Genomic DNA, 18,440 nt, shown 5'->3' on the forward strand with positions numbered 1-18,440 from the left:
ACCTGAGCTGGACTAGCGGCTATCACTGGCTTGGCTGTAATGCTGTCCTGAACACATGCAGTGGTAGAAACTACAGTAGCACTGCTTGGTATTTCAGTTGTGCCTTTCCTTTCCTGACAGTGGTAAGTTGTGGAGAGGAGATTTGAGATCTGACACTGAACACAGGTCTGGATTTGTGGAGAGCTATTGAAAAGCAGCTGAGAGAAACCTCTGTGGAGCAGTAGGTAACTCTATTTCCCATTACCATTTTCTCTCCTAGGGTTATCTTCTTTTCACTCAGTAGCGGATCAGAGCTGGCATCAGTTCAAGATCATGTTTGCACTCTTCTATTGACCCTAACTAGGGGAAATTCTGGCTGAATGTAACGTGAGGAAAATTGCCCCTGAGCTGTAAGGTGGGTGAGATGGGGCCATCTCTGATTAGGGCTTGGTATCCTCTTCCTTTGCCATGTACATCTCAAGAGAGGAATTATTCATGCTGTGGGCTTATATTACGCTCTCATATCTGTGGTATGGTTTACGAGGGCTAGTTATACACACAAAAAAATCACACTCTTCTAGCTTGAGAGTAGTCTAACTATAATCAAGTAGTAAAAAATAGTTGCATAATTCCACATCATAATACATTAAATAAGGCAATACACCCAGTTGCCACTGGCTTTACATTGGCTTCAATAGGTGTTGGAGCAGATTTGGGACACAGAAGAGGCAAAATCAAGTATCAAAACACACAGAAGGAAGAGCATCTCTCACAAGCGGCTGAAATACCAGATCTATTGGTCAAGCCAAAGCTGTTGCTGTCAAGGAACATCCACTGGCCTCAGTGGAACTCAGTGCTTGCGTGTTGTGCGAGTGCACTCAAATAGGTTGGGATCGTGATTTCATTGACGTGAGCTGGTGGTGCTGCCCGTAACTGATAGACAGCAGAGTACAAAATAATTAGTCTCATCACCCGAAATGAATAGCAGTGAAACGTTTGTACTTTCCCTCTCCTCACCCACACAGTGATGTGTCTCACTTCTGCCACATGCCAGTATGCCTTCACTAATTACCAACTTTAAAATAAAATGAGTAATGTAGTTTTACTCTCTTTGTCTGGAAGTTGGAATCTGTGACCTAGGGATTGATCAACAACATAATTTGGTTTTATTTGGCACCTTTTTTGGTGTGGAGTTTTAGGGCTCATTTCACCTCTCAGACGGGACGGAGATGTGGGTTAGCCCCTTTTTGCCGGGTTCTGGCCTTTAAGTCTGTAAATTTAAGCGGCAAATGAACGCAAGGTGCTGGCTGTTCCAGCCCAGGAGGGGACTCCTCACCCGCGCAGGGGCAGGGGCGGACAAACTTGCTGCGCAGTCCTGAGGTGACTGCGTAAACGCTGCTCCCGGCTTGTGCATTGAGAGAGCATCCCGGAGGAAAACCGTTGGGCGCGGGGAAGCCAAATGTGGTCGCGCTCCCGAGGGGTTTTACATTCGTCCCTTGTGGCAGCCTTGACACCGCAACACGGGTGTCAGCAGCCAGGGAGCGCGTACACCCCGCTCCCGGTCCCCGGCCGAGGCACGGCGCTCCTGGGTCTCGGCTGGCAGCGGCGAAGCCCACGAGCAGGGACAATCCTTGTCCTGACGCTCCCCCATCTGACAATTTCTGGGTGTCTCCCTTCTCACAGCCCTGCTCTTTCGCAATCGTTTCAACCGGCCTTTTCGGTTCCTGCCTGCGCTGCCAGGCTCTGGGCGCCCGGGGAACGGGGCTGGGGACGGGCGGTACCCGCGGCTCGGCGACGCACCGAGAACGCACCCAACCCCGCGCAGCGGCCCCGCGGCGGTCTCCGCGTGTCCCCGCGGCTGCGGGCGGGGCGGGGCGCGGCCCGGCGGGGCGGGGCGCGGGCGCGGGGTGCGCGGGGGGCGGTGCCGGCGCTCGGCGCTGACAGCCACATGCCGCCCTGCCTGAAAAGGCTGCGAGGCGCCGGCGGGGAGCGAGAGGAGGTGCAGACGGCGCCCCAGCCCGCACCGCCGCCGCGCCCCGGGGCATGCCGAGGCGCCGGCCCCGCGGGTCGCCCTAAGGGAGAGGAGCTTCTCCGGCACCGCCCGTCCCGCAGCCCCCGCTCGGGAAAGGCCGCCGCCCCGAGCTGAGCCCCGCCGGAGCCGATCGCCAGTGGGGCGCCCACGCCGGGCGCGGCGCGCCCGGGGTAGGGAGACGAAGCCCGGCCCCGCCGCCTCGGGTGTTGGTTCTGTTGGTTCTGGTTTTAATTCCTTTCGAAGGATGGATACGTTTCTTCTCGCGTGGGGATTTCTAGGGCTGTGCTTGCCCGGCTCCGGAGGCACGGCGGAGACAGGTAAGGTGCCCTCCGGGACCGGGATGTCTCCGGCCGCGGACGGGCTAGGGAGCTCTCCCGCCCGACCAACTTTGGGGTGCCCGGGCGCACGCACCGGGGCTCTGCCTGGCGTCGGGCATTGCACCGAGAATAGATGAGGGACCGGCAGATTTCGCAGTACGGGTTTTGGGAGGCTGGGGGGTGTCGTGCGTGTGGCGGGGCGGGGATGGCGCAGCCCCCCCACCCCTTAGCAAGGCGTGCAGCGGGTGTAGCCGCGCAGCTCCTATCGCCCGGCGTGAAGGGGCGAGGGGACGGAGCCGCACTGGAAAGTTGCGTGCTGTTTTTTTCCGGGGGTGGCACAGGGAAGTGATGGGAAGCGGTAGGGGCCGGCCGCATCCCGGACACCCGCATCTGGATGCCCGAGGGCCCGTGCCGGGTTTAAACCTCTGAAAACTTTAGGTGGGAAATCAAAATCGTTTGGCAGGGCGCAGGCAAGCGGGAGCCGTGCAGGGCGGCGCTGGCAGCAGGCGAGGATGGGCGGCGGTGGCGGCATTCCGGGACAAGCCGTATGTGCGGGACCGCGCTTACTTTACAAGCGCTGGGGTGTCCTGGGACCTGGCGGGTTCGTGGCAGGGTTTGTTGAGCGAGTGGGTTTTCCCGGTCTTCGCTGAAGAGCTAGGCTAGGCTGTCAGGAGGCGCTGGGATGAACCCCGGTGCTTGCGCTGCTTCGGCTTGAGGACTGGAGAGGGACAAGGGTGGGCTGAGGTTGGCCCTGTGCTGGCTTTGGGTCTGGCTAACGGGAGTGCGGGGTCCCCATCTGGAGGAAAAGGATATGCCTCACCCCGCCGTCACCGCTCTCCCGGGGCTCCTTCTGCGGTCGGCAGCCCGGGAGCTGCCTGGCAGGACGGTGGTGCCAAGCCAGCAGCTGCTGAGCTGCGGGTTTCCCTTCCCGCACGTCGATCTTGGCCTCGGGCCGTGCCTCCGGCGGCCCGCGGAGCCGCAGCTCCCTGAGCCGCGGCCTGGCCCCGCCAGTGCTAGAGGCAAGGCGCGGCGTCCGCGCTTCCCCTGCCCCTCTGCCCTGCCGGCCGGCGGCGGCCCGGCCACCAGCTCCCCTTGGAAAGGGAAGTGGGAGAGTCTCTGCCGGCTGAGAAAGTCCTCTTTTTGCAGTAAAGAAACCCAGACGTTCCCGGCAAACACGCTCCGTGTACATTCAGTTGCCGATTGGCATCGCCTGCTGGCTTATGGTTATATAGGAAAGGGAAAAAAATAATTCCCATTTTTTGTTCAAATAGGAAAACAAATGAATAGGCAGTCGATGGGGTGAAGAGAAAGGGCAAAGTCCCGGGAGGCCCCTGCTGAGTGCAACTGTCTCTTCGGATGATCTCTGTTGCAGAGGCAGTGTCGGGTCTCCTGGAGTGGGTATTGTGCTGAGGCAGATCGGGTTGTGAGCTGAGAAGGGTGCACTGGCCAGCCTGGCCACGATCCCTGTGGCTGCCAAGCCCGAGCGTATGGGTCTGCATGCGTGCCTCCTTCCATCCAGGAGTGGGCTAAGGATCAGGATTTATAAGTGGGAAGGGGTTTATGAGCCACCCATGTCTCCGAGGCCATTCAGTCGCTGTAAGAAATGTTCATTTGAACACGGGGTTTTCCCGGCTAAGCAGAGCATCACATGGTGGTGGAGCCAGCAAGGAAGTTGTCTCCCTGTGGCTGACACCAGCGGCTGTTTGCCGAGATGTTGTGGTGCTGCAAACCCCATCAAATGACTTCATTGCTAGCCTAGCGCTCAAAGGTATGGGGTAATGGGATGTGACCCTCAATCAGCCTATGCTCGGCTCCAGTGAATTAGCCAGCCTAGTAAGAAAAACATGCCAGAGGTAGGTGGATTTATGTTTCAGTCTGGTGTATCTGAAAGCTTTCCCCATTATGAAAGTCCCTGTTAAGATTCCCTAAGGGAGGTTAGTAGAGAGGGGAGATGTTTTTAATAGACAATAATATGATAATCCACATGGAAAAAAACCCCGCGTGTAATATTTCTTCAGTAAGAGATAAACAGTGCAGCTGCCAATTTGTATGTAGCCAAGCAAACCCTGAGATAACCATGGAGGGGAGTGGATGGGAGACCCTGGAAGATAAATCTGAAGGCTGGCTGGCTGGCTGTGTGTTTTTCATCTTCCCGTAAAAAGCAATCAAGTAAGAAAGTAACAGATCCGAGTGACCCAAGTGCTGAGCCGTTCAGATGATGTTTATGCAGCTCCAAGCAAAGCTCACTCTTGAAGCCTTCCAAATAGTTTGCTTAAAAGCTAGTATTTTTAGTAATAACTTAAGGGATATGTAGCAAGGTGGGGAGGGGGATCAAAACAAATTGCTGCCAAGCAGGCACACAGCCACACACATACAAACATGCACACGCGCACCCACGCAAGCCTGGAGTGTAGTGCCTTTTGCCCGTTGCGCTGTTAACTTGGCTCTTATCAGGAGCAAAAGCTTTTTTAGCCTAGGGATTGGACAGTTGTCAGGTCTGTCACTGAAAACGACTGATACAAGCCCACTGGGGGGTTCTGACCCAGGTTAGGGTGCTGCGTGTTGTTTTCCTAACTTCCCTGACTCTGAAAAATCATGCTGTGTGGTGTCTGAAGTGACAGTCGGACACGCTGATCCCAAGGGGCTCTACAGAGGTGCTTCCCATCTCGCTGCCCTGCTCCTTCTCGCACCCAGCCCCCTTCACAGTATTTACTCAGTGTTTGGTACCTCATGCATGGCTTTGAAGGTTAAAATGCAGAAGCAACCTACTTTGCTGGGCTGGAGAAGGCAGCGCTCCCTGTCCAAGCAGCCTGCTGCTCTGGTCAGGCGGGTGGGTTGGATTCCTAGCAGAAACCTCCAGTGCTCCTGGGTTCCAGGACATGGTGGCCTTGTATCACAGATAGCCTGAGAGAAGAAAGCATCCTTCATGTGGTTTAGGAAGCTGTCGGGTTCAGATAAGGCTGGGATCCTATCCTGTGGGACCCTTGGTTGTATTAATAAGGAAAAATTAATTTTTAAGCACTGGGATTGCTGCCAAATTATATGACCTCTGACAGACCAGCTGTGCTAGGAAAATAAATCGTCTATATCTGAGACCCATGATCCTATCTGAAATCGAAATAGAGAAAGTCGGCATTTAGCCACAATGGTGGGGGCAGATTGCAGCAGCCTGAGAGCAAACTGGAAGCTGCTAAACTTGCTCTCCGTTGTGCGGTGAAGTCACCGCCACCGCGTCCCCATGGGGTCTCAGGAATACAGTTGTCTGATCCGGGAAGTGTGGAGAGCTGATGTGCCTGTATGCGCCCAAGCTGGGGGTGATGGTGTCAGCACGGAGGTGGGGGCAGAAGCAGGGTGTGAGCATTTCCAGCTCTACCTGCACTCTGTAACAGCCCTTTGACACGTATCTAATTATAATACACGCACACACAAAGAGGTAGCTGGGCTATTTTCAAAATCCCTGTCTACACCCTGGTGGAAACCGCAATACTAGCAACAACATAAATCAGAGCTGTTGCTAGCAGTGTTGTGCACAGCTTAGCGCTACAGTAGCATGGTTTTAATCATGCTCAGAATCAAAGGGTCAGCCTTCTCCCTGCCTGAGCCAAATCGCAATCTCGGAAGGCCAGATCCTGAGCCAGGATTGATGCCTGCGCAATAAAAAGACACAAGCGCAGACACGGAGGAGAGGTTTGTCAGTGCGAGGTCGGCAGGCACAGAGCCAAACACTCGAAATCACAACTCGGAGCTGTAACCCTTTCTACGTGCAAGCAGTGCCTGTGGATCTCATTGGGGAGTATGGCTAGAGTAATGCTGCGGGGCTGGGGCTCCAACTGCAGCCTTGGTGCTGCAGCCTCTTCCCGAACAGGTTGGGGAAAAGGATACAAGCAGTGAGTTGGCATGCAGAACAGCCTGAAGTACTACTTGCAGGGATGGATGGCTGCAGAGACTTTCTGTCTGAATGCTTCTCCCCCTCTCTTCATACTTGATGAGTCAAAGAAAATGGGCTCCAGAGATGAAGTGCTGGGCTCCGGGTCTTTGAAACCTGTCCTGATTTATCCCCATGCATTTGAAACAAAGGCAAGACATCTGCCCCAACTGTTCTGGTGGGTCACCCCTAGCTGTGAAGTGCTGTCTTTGTGGGGCTTGAATGCCTGCCTATTTCTACATCCCTCCTAGGAAGATGGTGAAGTCAAAAGGACACTCTCCTTCTGCTCTGCTTACCTTTTGTTGAAAGGCTCCTTTTGGACCCTGGTTTTTAGGGGATGCCTATGGGGAGAGGAGGGAGGAAAACTCCAACCCTCTGTGCATGTAGACACACACACACACACACTTACCTCCCTGGTTCCTCCTCTCTCTTCACAAGAACACAAATCTCTACCTTTTCTTTCACAGAGCCCCCCCAGACACCTCAACTTTGCTGCCTGCCACATGCACACTCCTACATCCTTCCCTTCCCTGCGCTCTCCCTCTCACACCCAGAGCCCCTTGGCAACTTTCTCTCCCTTGCACACCCCCAGGCTTGCTCCTGCTTTTCTCCATTTGTGTTTGACTGCTGAATATGTGCTCAGCAGGAAACAATGTGTTTAAGGCACTCGCCAGAATGTGTAATAACTTCAGCACTAGTAGTGCAGCTCTGCAGTAGCTGGGTTTGAGCAAACCATCATAAAGGCAGAAGCTGCCGCTGCTCGACAGCATGCACGGAGGGAGCTGCAGCAGGGCATCTCCCCAGGTGGCTCCAGAGGCACTGCCTCCCTTCCCATTCTATCCATGGGGCTGCCTCTTGCCAGAGCAGCGGGTTTTGCTCTGCAGGTCAAACAGGGCCCCTGGGAGGGAGGGCTGCTGGGGGTGTTGTGGGATTCGGAGAGGCTCTGCCAGCCGCTCTGGGAAGAGGCAGGAACAAGCTGCCATTGCCCTGTGGGGAAAGGCAGGATCTGGTTTCAGAATGGACCCTGACAGATGGGCTCCAAAGGTGTGAGGAAGCTGGGAGGGTGCAGGGGGAGATGAGAGATGAGATAGGCTTCTTTTCTCCTTCTTGGAATTGTCATAATAACAATGCTAATTAATATTTCAGAGGCATCTATCACCTTTCATCAAGCCTGAAGCCCTTTAGAGAAGAATCCTAGGTGAATCCATGGCTCTTTCTTTAATATGTGGAATTAAAATGTCTCTTCCTTTTCCTCCATGGCCCTCAAACCAGCCTGTTTTTGATAGCATTCACGGGGGTGGCGCAGCAAATTGTTTCATCCTCATATTATTTCTTACTGTAGCCTATAGGTAAGGTGGCAGGCTGCCATGCAGGAAGCCTGTGCTTTATTTCTGCCTCCGCTCTGAGCTTTCAAGTGTCCCCAAGCCTCCGTTTCCCTGCTTGTGGTACCAGTGAGGTTTCCTCAGAAACTGCCCGATCTGCAGCTTGAAGATCTCCTGATGCCACCTATTCCTGGGAGAGGGCAGTGTGTTTCCACAAGATTTCAAACCTCTGGGAGCCTATCACAGAGGCAGGAGAAACAGGCATGATTCCTGCAAATTCAGTATGCGTTATCCCTCTCCCATGCATGTGCGTACACACACACACTCACATTCTCTTTCAAATGATTACTGGAGTTGCTAGGAGTTGTAATTCCAGACCCACCAATTACATTTCCAGGCAAGCTGGGAGAGTTGTGTGCAGGTATATCTATATAAAGACTAACACTATTAAGGTGGTTGCCCTATTGGAATTGCATTTGTCTGTGATATAAGATGACAAATAACAAAGTTAGAGGAGGTGGCACCATGTAAAACGAGGCTATAAAATCTCATCAGAGAGGCTGGGGGGGGGGGGACTACCAAAACCCCAAAGTGGCAACATTTAAAGGTCAAGGTTGCCACTGAAGGAAGTCGTACAAGGTGATACCAGTCCCCAAAAGGTGGCTATCTGGAACTGCAGGGGTGGAAATCAGCTGAACTCAGTGATTTGAAAGCAAATTACCTGGATTTGCATGCAGGATTTGGCCCTTTCATTTTCTACAGTGAAGCTTGAGTAGGTCTCTATTTCAAGTTTCCACTTAATTCGTCTGTGGATTAACATGGCAAAGAAAGTGCAAGCATCAGAAATCTTCTATTCACTTTCTATTCCTCCCTCAAACACTCCCTTCATATTTAAAAATAATTTAAAAGGATCTCTTTTTCTGCTAAGGCTCACAGCTAACATGTTCCATTTGCTGAGCTTTCCAGTGTCCCCCTCTCACTGCTGTCCAGCTCTATAAAGTGAATATATTGCATCCCTCCCAGTTGCCTTAGGAAGTGGTCAAACGGCTGCATTCCTCAACTGATGGATTGGTGCGTTCCTCTCTTGCTTAAGCCCAGACAGTGTTTTTATGAGCCTGCCTCGTGACACGCTTGAAACACTTTGAATCAAACAAAACCCTAGTTGGGATCACAAAAGCAGTCTTTAAATTCTGCTTTGCTGTGCCTTTACTCTTCAGTGAAAATTTAGTTAAACCGGTACAGGTCCTCGATGAAACGTCCAGGGGACTTTCCCTGGCTGTGTGAAATCCCAAGATGTGGATGTGGGTACTGCCCTGGGATGAAATGTGCATGTAAGTGCTTTGTGTTGTTTGGGTGTGTTTGTCCATTAATTTGTTCAGGAAGCCTTTGAAGCTTTATCTCACAATCCAAAGCAAACATGCTTCTGCTAAAATGATCTATGCTACTGGGGATAAAATATCTAATCTTATTAGCTTCCTCTGCATTATGTCTCTTTTCTTGGCTGATGGCTACGCTGTATCATTTAAATCCCAAGAGTTCGCATTTATGTTCCTGCTTGATGCGAAAGTTGTGCTGTACGGTTTGGTGTGAGAGCCCCTGCCATATCAGCCATACCCAGACTCTTTCCCAGGCTCGGGAATGAGGCAGGATGAACGTTAATGAGTCCTCAGCAGGAGAGATCTGTTTATCCCCTCCATGCCAGGGTTTGGCAAAGTGCTTGGATGCACATGAACCCTGAAAAACTTCACTTCTTGAAGAGCTCTTTGACTCTAATGGGGCTGAAATTCAGGGTTTGATTAACAATGGCTCATGCCAAGTTCAGCAGCTCTGAGAGCAGTAGGTTGTGCGAGCCAGGACCTGTGTTTTGCTGCACTGTTGGATGGTTGGCAGGGTGGATCTACTCTGCCCAGTGCTGAATCCCGGAACGTAGAAATCTTCTTCAGGAGTTGGATGAGAGTGAGGAGCTGGGCTGTGAGGGCCTTGTGTGGGGAAGGGAAATAAGTGATGAGGCTAGGCGGTGCATCTCTGCCATGGAACTCCGGGGATCTCTCTCCCTTGCTCCTTTCCTGCCCTTAGAGGCTGCTCTTTCAGAGTAGCACAGACAGCAATGCTGCTGCTTGCCTCTAAGGCAATAAGAAAGCCTTACATTTTGTGCATAGCCCTGAATTACATCCCCAAAGTCAACTGTACCCAGGAGATCAAAACATGTAATAGTTTTCTGCTGGACACTACAAGCTCTGAGAGGCTGTTTTGTGTGTTTGTTGTGAAACAGGCCTCTCTGGTGATGATTATTTTTGTTACAGGCAGAGTTGGCTTTAGTTTCTGTGTTGAAGGTCCAACAATAACAGTGAGCCCTGCTCTCCTGGGGTGAGGGAAATCCAGAGGGGTTTAATCGCCAGGAAATTCAAGTAGGAGAACGCTCTGCTCCTGGCCTTAGGTTTCAGCCTGTGCTGATGAGCTGAAGTGCTGAAAAGTCCAAAGTCTGGGTGGAGGTTTCCGAGGCGTGACTGTTATTTTTGGGTCCCCTGAGTGATGGTTGTTCCTTGCAGCCTGGGGGAGGCAGGAGAAGACTTCATCAGCCTAGATATCTCCAGCAGGTCAGGGCAGGGAAAGAGGGGTCTGCCCTCTGCAAAGAGGGTGAAGAACTCAGCTGCTGATGCCCATCTCCATGGGAAGCTGGAGTTGCCTGCTGTATGCTGTGGCATTTTGTCTTCCACGTCTTCCTTGCCCATCCCTATGGCATGTTTGCCATCCTCTGGTGTACTTTTGTTAGAGTGGTCCTGCAAGCAGAGGGTTGCTGGGATAGTCTTAAGTCATGTGGTGGGCCATAACAAAAGAGGGGATCTGAGGATCTCCCATCCAGAACACAACCTGCTCCAACACTGCCGGGAAGTGTCAACTCCATTGAGGAGCCCAGCTGCTCTCCCACAGCCTCTCTGCACTGGCCCCTCCACCATGCAGGCTGGCAGGGGCCCCAGCAGCTTGCTTTCAATGCCTGCATTTTGCTTACTGAGCAACGGGATGTCCCACGCACCTGGCAGACTTGGCTTATACTTGAGAATTTCATTTTAGCTTTATTAAGTGAACTCAGGGCTCGCAAAAGCTGCCAGAGCCCATTAGCTGTGGAGCACATCTTGCTCCCAAAGCATGCAGTAGCCATGCCACTCACCTTCTTTCTTCCTTCTTCTGAATTTTATTCTATGCATGGGTTCAATGCAGGAGTTTGAAAGGACACATTTATGTCAAAGCTTGACTCTCTACTGTGTACAAAACAGGCCTGATCGTATAGAGAAAGCCAGTGGCTGGCATGTCTACTGAGACAAACCCTTTGCCTGTCAGTGGGCACAGTGATAGATTTTTGTGTTGCAGGCGTTCCAGTGAATCAAAAGGGAAGAAGTCCAACAGAACAATTACAAAGGTATTAAAGTCATTCTGCCTCTTCAGATAACTCTTAAGAAGTCCAAGGTTCCTGGTATGCTATTGCCCATCACGTGGCCTGGTTCTGTTTGTGGAAAAGTCAGTGCTGTACTGAACTAGCCCCCTTCCTTTTCCTGGACCCTCTTGGGGAGGGATGAATGAGAGGACAAAATCAGTTCCTCTGAGAGACACAAATAAACTTTCACGCAGGTGGAAGGCTTTCTCTGCGACAGAAAGTCTTGACTGGTAGTATCTGAACACCTGAGGGATGTGGCTGGTGCTCCTGTCCACGCAGTGGTTTCTCCTGTTTGTCCTATTTTGCTGCATAGACTACAGCTACAGAGAACTGGGCTCCAGCCTCACTCAGGCTGTCCTCACCAGCACCAGCAGTTTAGCTTGGGCACCAAGCTGACCTGAAGTCAGGATTAAGCCCAGGGATGGATTTCCTTGGCTTGGTCCTGCTGACCTGCAGTGGCCTCGCAGGGCAAGGGAGAAGTTTTGAGATTGGGATAAATCTGGGTTTCTGCTCCTGAGCTCATTTGTCAGGGAAGAGCCAGAGCAAGCAATGTTCACATTGCAGTTCCCCTCCAACCCGTTGAGTTGCAGTGGCTCACAGAGTATGCATAGTATCCGGCGCGAGTAAGGGGCTAGCAACTTCTGAGTGGTGGGTGATGTTGGTGGTATCAGCCTAGCGGGTAGCATGTGTGTGAAAGCTGGAGAGACAGGGAGGGGATGACGAGGTGTGGAAGGATTGACTGTATTTTCATTGTTTGGAGACTTTGCCCTTTCCAAGAAAAATAATCTGCAGCTTGAATACTTCTCTTTGCTGGAGGGGGTGGACATGTGTGCAAACGAGGTGTGAATTTTTATGAGAAGGTGCGAAAGTGCGTACATGAGTGAAGTGTGAATTACACGTCTATTTGTACATTGATGTCAACAAGTCCGTGAATTTCTTCCTTCCACGTGAATGTCTCTCTCTCTCTCCCTCCCCCCAACCCACATAGACACGTGTGGGCAAATATGCCTTACTGAGAGAAGAGATCTGTGCAAGGACGTAGGTTTGTAAATGTTTGTGTGTTGAGCAAGCTCTCCTGTGGAACAAAACCAGATGTTTTCTGGTATTCTCAGCTCTTCTATGGCAGTGTTGCGATTTTTCCCCTCGGATTCTTTCAGGATACTTACAGGTTTATTTTAAGAGAAAAGAGAAGGCTGCAGAGCTGCCATGGGTGTGTGAGAAGAAAGTTATTTTGAAGAATGAATGTGTTAGAGGGCATGAAAAACGGGAGAAAGTGAATCAATTCTTTTTCACGGTGAAGGAAGCTTTGCTCCCCCACGAAGGGCCCTCCTGCTTCATTGTTCCCGCACAGGGCACGTGTGCTTTCTGCAGGCAGCATGCAGGCAGCAGGTTGTTTATTCAAAGTGCTTTTTTGCAGGAAGCATTACCACCGAGGGGTCCTGCCTTGCTCCTGCTGCTTGTGTTGGCTCTGGCAACGGGGCAGTTTGAAGGTGACTGGGATGTCCCCACCAAGAGCAGGCAGACTTGTGACACCTCTGTGGCTGAGGGACAGAGTCAGACCCACAGCATACGACTGAGCCCATACAAGACCAGGGGATCTCAGGGCTTTGCAGTGACTGCTGCTGCAGATGGGACAGGAAGAGCCCTCAGGGCAGGGGGGAGCATGGCAGAGACCCTCAGTTCACAGAGCTGATGGGGTGTGGGACGTGTGGTTGCTCTCTTATATTGGGAAAGGGAAAGCCTTTCTGCAACGTGGGTCTGGGCTTCACCCTATATCCCTGACAGCCTGCCCTGTGTAGGGGTTTAGGGTTTTGCTGTGTTTTGCTCATTTTGCTAGTTTTTTGCCTGTTTTGCTGGGTGTGAGGAGGCAATGTTGTCTTCTGAGGGCAGCTGTGGCAGCCCATGGGGCCGTAGTGTTGGGATGGGGTGGTGGCAACACAGGAGGGGCAGCAAGCCACATGCAATAGGGGCCCTGAGGAAAAAGGGACTTTGTTGGGACTTGTAGTGCGTTATCAATTGAGCATGTGATGCAGATTTTTCTCCCAGCAAGTAATGCAATAATAAATTTGATTTGCAGTGTTCATGAGATTAAATGTTTTTTTGAAGATGAAATCACCCTCTAGGGCCTGTTCTAACCCAAAGCTGAGAGTGCTTCCTTTGCTCACCACGCAGCCATTGCCAGCCATTTGTGGGCTAGCCCCACAAAACCACCACTGCTGATTGTCTGCGCCTGCAGTTCCAATGGCTGGGGTTAGCTTGAGAGGTTTCAGATGGGAAGCCAGTGTGCTGAGATAGGGTCATGGGGGCAGGCAGGGTTGGGCAGGGAGTGCACAGCAAGCGGGGATCAGCTGTCGTAGGGCTGCAGGCTGGGGCCATCAGTCCTGCCTTGCCTCAGCTTCCTTCATTGGGAGCAGCAAAACTTTGTGTGCTCCTGCAGATGTATTTGTAGCATCCAAATTCTAGTGTCTCCTGAGGCAGCTGTGGGAGACTGCCACAGAGCAGCTTGCAAAGGAGATAAAACAAGGGATAAAATGAGGCGGCTCCAGATGATCTGATATCAATCTGTCTCTTGCTTTATGGCTCTGTAATTGCCTCGGCAAGAGCATTTATTTCTTTTTTCTGGTCTGTGTGAAATGTGGTATGTAAGTGTGGCAGGAGGTGGAGGGGAAAAGAAGCACATTTGTTGTGTAGCATAATTGCCCTTGCACAGAGATTAATATGACATATTAGAGTGCCGAATGGATGTCAACAGCCTTTATCAGACCACCCCTAGCAGTGGCCCGGAGGGGCCAGCTATGTGCAGGCAATGCCCTGAACCTGTTTCAATGCTTTGTTGCCTTCTGTGTCTCTGCAGCTCAGCCATGCGGGGGCCGCCTGAACTCCAAGGATGCTGGGTACATCACCTCTCCAGGGTACCCCAATGACTACCCCTCCCACCAGAACTGTGAGTGGGTCATCTACGCCCCTGAACCCAACCAGAAGATTATCCTCAACTTCAACCCTCACTTTGAAATCGAAAAACACGACTGCAAGTAAGAGACTTCCTCTTCTTTCTCTTCTCAGTTTTGCCTAGTGATATGGGCTCGTGCTTCCTTGTGTGTCAAAACAAGCATTGTTCTGAGGCCAAATAGATCTGCATCTCGTTGCCTTTCAGGGGCAAGTATGCCCTTACCAGCTGACTGGTTATAAGATGCAGCTTTGGACAAATAGGATGAGCCTACTCTGCACTGAAATGCTGGTTCTTAACTCAGCCTTGTATCAACATGAAAGCAAGAGCTAACTGGCTTTGAACCTGAGCTTGACTTCTGTTAAAAGGCAGCTTGTTTTTCTCAGTGTTGAAGTGGCCATGCTGTCCTTTTAAACCATGCTGGGAGAGCAATTTCCTGGTGCGTAGCTAGGCAGAGGTATGGTATATAGAGCCCTAGGGCTGGAGACCCAGGCTTGGGCCATGTGAGGCTAGTGGATTGATGGTCTGAGCTGTCTGGACTGGATCTGACTTTCCACAGTGCTTATTCTGCTGCTTTTGGTAAACTGGGAGGTTGGTTTTGTTTGCCTTTTTTTTTGACTTCTTCTAAGATGGGACTCAGAAACTAGATGCCCAGGAAAAACAATTAACAACTAGTAAAGAATAATTAACGGCATCAAAGGGCACCATAAAAGGCTGAGTTAATAACATGGTCTCAGGAGACACATAAACCTGTGTGTTTAATCTGGAATCCACAGCCAGCTACAGGGATGCCTGAGCTGTGAAGGAGCTTGGGGCCTGACACAGCAGTCTTGCCAGACGTGCTGGTCCTGTTGATTAAAAAGGGGGTTATGCATGGAGAGGGGAACTCTGCTTTCAAAAAGGACAGAGGGACAGGGGAAGCATTTATAGGGCTGTAGGATCAGTCCTGTGGAGAACAAAGAATTCAGCTTGGGTTTGATGATGTACGGAAGGTTATGAAGTGTAGAGCTGGACCCTCAGCTACCATAAATCAGCTCCTCTGATTCTAATGAAGGTGTGCTGATTGATGTCAATTTGGGATCTCATAACCCCCTACAGATAAAGCCTGGGCTAATAAGGCTTAGAGCACCATGAACTCTCCCTGAAGTCACTGCGTGTGCAAGGCATTTAGCACTTTGCAGGATAAAGCCTGTGTTTAGAGAAAGAAGTTAGAGGAAGGCTTGTAGTGAGCATAGATGAACACAACAAGCCTCGGCAATGCGCATGAGAATGATGGTTGCTATCAGATTTTATTATTGCTTGCACAGGCTGAACTGTATAGCCTTCTCATAGCTAATGCAGTTGCCCCATATTCACAGTAATAAAAGCTTTATAGGCCTATATTCACAGTCTACAGAGTATGTGATAGGTATTAGGCAGAGCAATGTTGTGTGCAAGACAGAGGTTGAACTGGGCAGGAGGGACTCCCGCTTCTGCCTCTCCAAGGTCTCAGGCAAACAAAGCCAAGTTGGTCAGAGAGCTAGAAACCACCATGGGCATCTGGTTTTAACTCCACTTGTAGGAAGCTGTCAGGTTTAGATTTGAGCACCTTGGACAACTTTTGCCATGTTTTGCTGCCTGTGAGTGGGCAGGTTCTGCTCCCAGGCTGCAGGTGGTGTGTGCTGGAGGGGCTACCTGAGTGCTGGAGATGTTGTCCCTTTGCTGCCTTCTACTTTATCATGGCAGATCTGAGTGGCTGCTATGTGGTCTCACGCTTTCCCTTTCTGCGTGTATGTGCATGAAGAAGACTTCAAAGCAGCCTTTAAAGGTTGAAGGGTTTTTGTCCCCCATGTGGGACATTAATAGTGGACGGTTTGTCAGGGTCTCCGATTCATTTCAGCTCCTGCAGCAACATCGCTCTCTAGAAACCAGGTATTAACATCAAAGCTCTCCTGAAAGTCAAGTTTGCCTGCACCTCTTTATCCCCTCAACTGCCACCTTTGTGCAAGCGAAATGGGGTTCATCCATAGTGCACTTGGGCTTCTGATGGCCACAGGTATGAGCTGGGAGCCAAGCAGACATTGGGTGCCTGCTCCCCAGAGCCAGCACTGCAAAGGAGTGTGTTTGAAAGATCGTCATGGACAGTGCTTGATAGGAAGCATAACAAAACAAATGAAATCAGTGTGTGATAAACCCTGCCTGAAAGAAATTGATAGGAGGGATATTTCTTTGTAAGTGACCTACCAGAAGGAGACAAGTATTAACACTGTGTAATGCTTGGGCATTAAGCACTTCTAATAAGTGACCAGCTAGTAGTAAATCTCATCTGAGCATGAGAGGGTATTTTATGAAGAAGCAAAGGCCTCATTACAGCTGCAGGTGGGAACCTTAACAGGAACAGGAGTTCAGCATCAAAGAAACAGTCTCTGGGCAGAGCCCTTCTTTTGACATTTGATCATTAATTCACACAAAGGTGACAGGCTGATGAACCCCACTGTGGCCCTCTGTCTCTGGACAGGCAAGGTCCTACCTACTCTTACATTGCTACCAGGCAGCTGTCAGAGCAGCAGGCTGGTCTGTGCTTCCAGCTGCCAGAGGTAAACACCATACCCCCTTCCTCTGTTGCTTCTTGCTTCAACATTTCATTTTACCTTATTAGGCTAAAGTTTCTCCCTCATAAAGCATAACATTTACATTCCTAAAACCCATTCTAAGGCCTAAAAAAAATATCTGCAGAAGTCTTTTTAGTTTTACTATGTCCTTTCTGGCCTTCCTCGTATCTGCTTTAGATTTCCCTTTGGGACGGGAGGCGTTTCCTCCTGTGTTTTGTGCACTGCTCGGCACCCTAGGGATGTCTGCGGAAAGGTCAGTGATTTCCCCTCGGTCAGCAGCTGGCCGGAAAGGGCCTGTCTACCTGCTGCGGTCCGGATGTGGAGCAAGAGCTGGCTGCAGGAGCAGCTTCACAGCCGACACTCCCTGCCTGGAGGGCGGGAGCATCAGCCAGGGATGGATGCCCAGAAGTGGCAGCCAGGGCAGCTGCTCAGTGCTGGGTGTTGCTGTTGCTCTTCTGGAGGCACATCTGGGCTTTTATTTTTCACCTGTGTCCACCACCATCACGGAAGGAGTAATTGGGTGGAACTGAAACCCCAGAACTTATTTTTCTCTCCACCTCTCTCTGCTTTATCTGCGCTTTGAGGAAGCACCTTACTTTGGGAGGGCACTTCAGGTTAAGAAAACTGGAACACAGAAGAGATCCCTGTTGTGGGATGTAGGGCACATAGGGAGTATGGGACCTAGGCTATTCTTTGTGCTGTCCTGAAGCTGCAGGGCAGAGCCAAAGGGAAGTTTGATGCTCTGATAAAAGACTTGTTGAACTATTCAGGAACAATTGTAACAGCACATCTGCTCACCATTTCTTCCTCTCTGGGCTGTGAGTGCAGCTTTTGCTCGGGCACCATCATATCTGCACTCTGAACAGGGAAGTGGCATCCAGTGGAAAAGCCCACGCTGCTGCTGCTATGGTGAAATATTTCCACTCCCTGTGTGCCATGGTGGTACCTGGGCAGCCTTGTGCATGCCAGGCTTCATTTGTGATCTCTGGAGCGACCTGAACCACTTGTCATAGGTGTGTAACAGGGGTGGCTGTCCAGTCAGGAGGGGTAGCTCAGCTTGTACAGTCACATAGCCAAGCTACCGGCTCCTTCCTAATAGCAATTTTGCTGTTCTGTCTGCACTGCTTGCTTGGAAAATCCAAGTCAGAAACCTCAGCTCTGAGTGAATTGCATTTATAACCAACCGCCTTTTCCATTCGTGCCTCCCTGCTGCTGCTGGGCTTCTTTTTGGAACATTAAAAGGCCCCTCATGAGACTGGCTGCTGATATCCCTGGCCATGAGGATTAGGCTGGGCAGAGCTGCGGCTGAGCGCCGGGACGTTGCTATACACACATGGCAGAGGCATGCTCCCTCCACACTGCAGCCGTTGGGCTTGTGCTCGCAGGAGACCTTTGAGCTGAGTCATAACATCTGCACCAGGGGAACGTTATTTCTTAACGAAAGCCCGACTGATCATGGCCATGCCAGCGGGTTTTCCTGCAGCCCCTTCCAACACATGCCGCTACTGGATTGCAATGGTGGGATCCCTGCCTGGGGCGGATTTCGGGGACCGCATCCGTGGCTCGCAGCCCCCTCTTGTGGCACACGCCAAATGCTGGGAAAGGTTCCTGGAGGACCAGAGCTCCAAAATGGGCAGGATCCAGCAAATTGGCGACAGCCCGGAGCTGCACAGTCAGGCTCATCCTCCTGACTTTGGCTCCTCGTGTTTCATCCAAGGGTTTCCATGAAATTCTCCAAGGGTTTCCAGAAACAAGAATTGGGGCCACCTGAATAAGGAAATATGCAGTTGTCACTGTGACCTCGAAAGTGCCACAATGGTGCTAAGTGAGTTGAACCAAGTTCAGCATCCGGTGTGTGCTGCGTACCGGGCAGGTATGGCAGGAGATGTCCCTG

At 51.3% G+C, this 18,440-nt stretch overlaps 1 protein-coding gene across 2 annotated transcripts in view; it reads left to right on the plus strand.

Annotated features, from left to right (window-relative positions):
• Positions 1-2,255: 2,255 nt before the first annotated feature.
• The window catches only part of NRP2 (neuropilin 2), a gene marked incomplete at both ends in the record, with an annotated part of 85,513 nt that continues 69,328 nt past the window's right edge, over positions 2,256-18,440 (plus strand). For both annotated transcript variants that reach the window (XM_080621596.1, XM_080621597.1), the window contains 2 exons: positions 2,256-2,328; positions 13,863-14,040. In XM_080621596.1, the coding sequence (XP_080477722.1) occupies positions 2,256-2,328; positions 13,863-14,040 (251 nt within the window). The remainder of the gene's footprint in view (positions 2,329-13,862; positions 14,041-18,440) is intronic.

The sequence above is a fragment of the Psittacula echo genome, assembly GCF_963264785.1.
Source record: "Psittacula echo genome assembly, chromosome: 6".
Lineage (NCBI taxonomy): Eukaryota > Metazoa > Chordata > Aves > Psittaciformes > Psittacidae > Psittacula > Psittacula echo.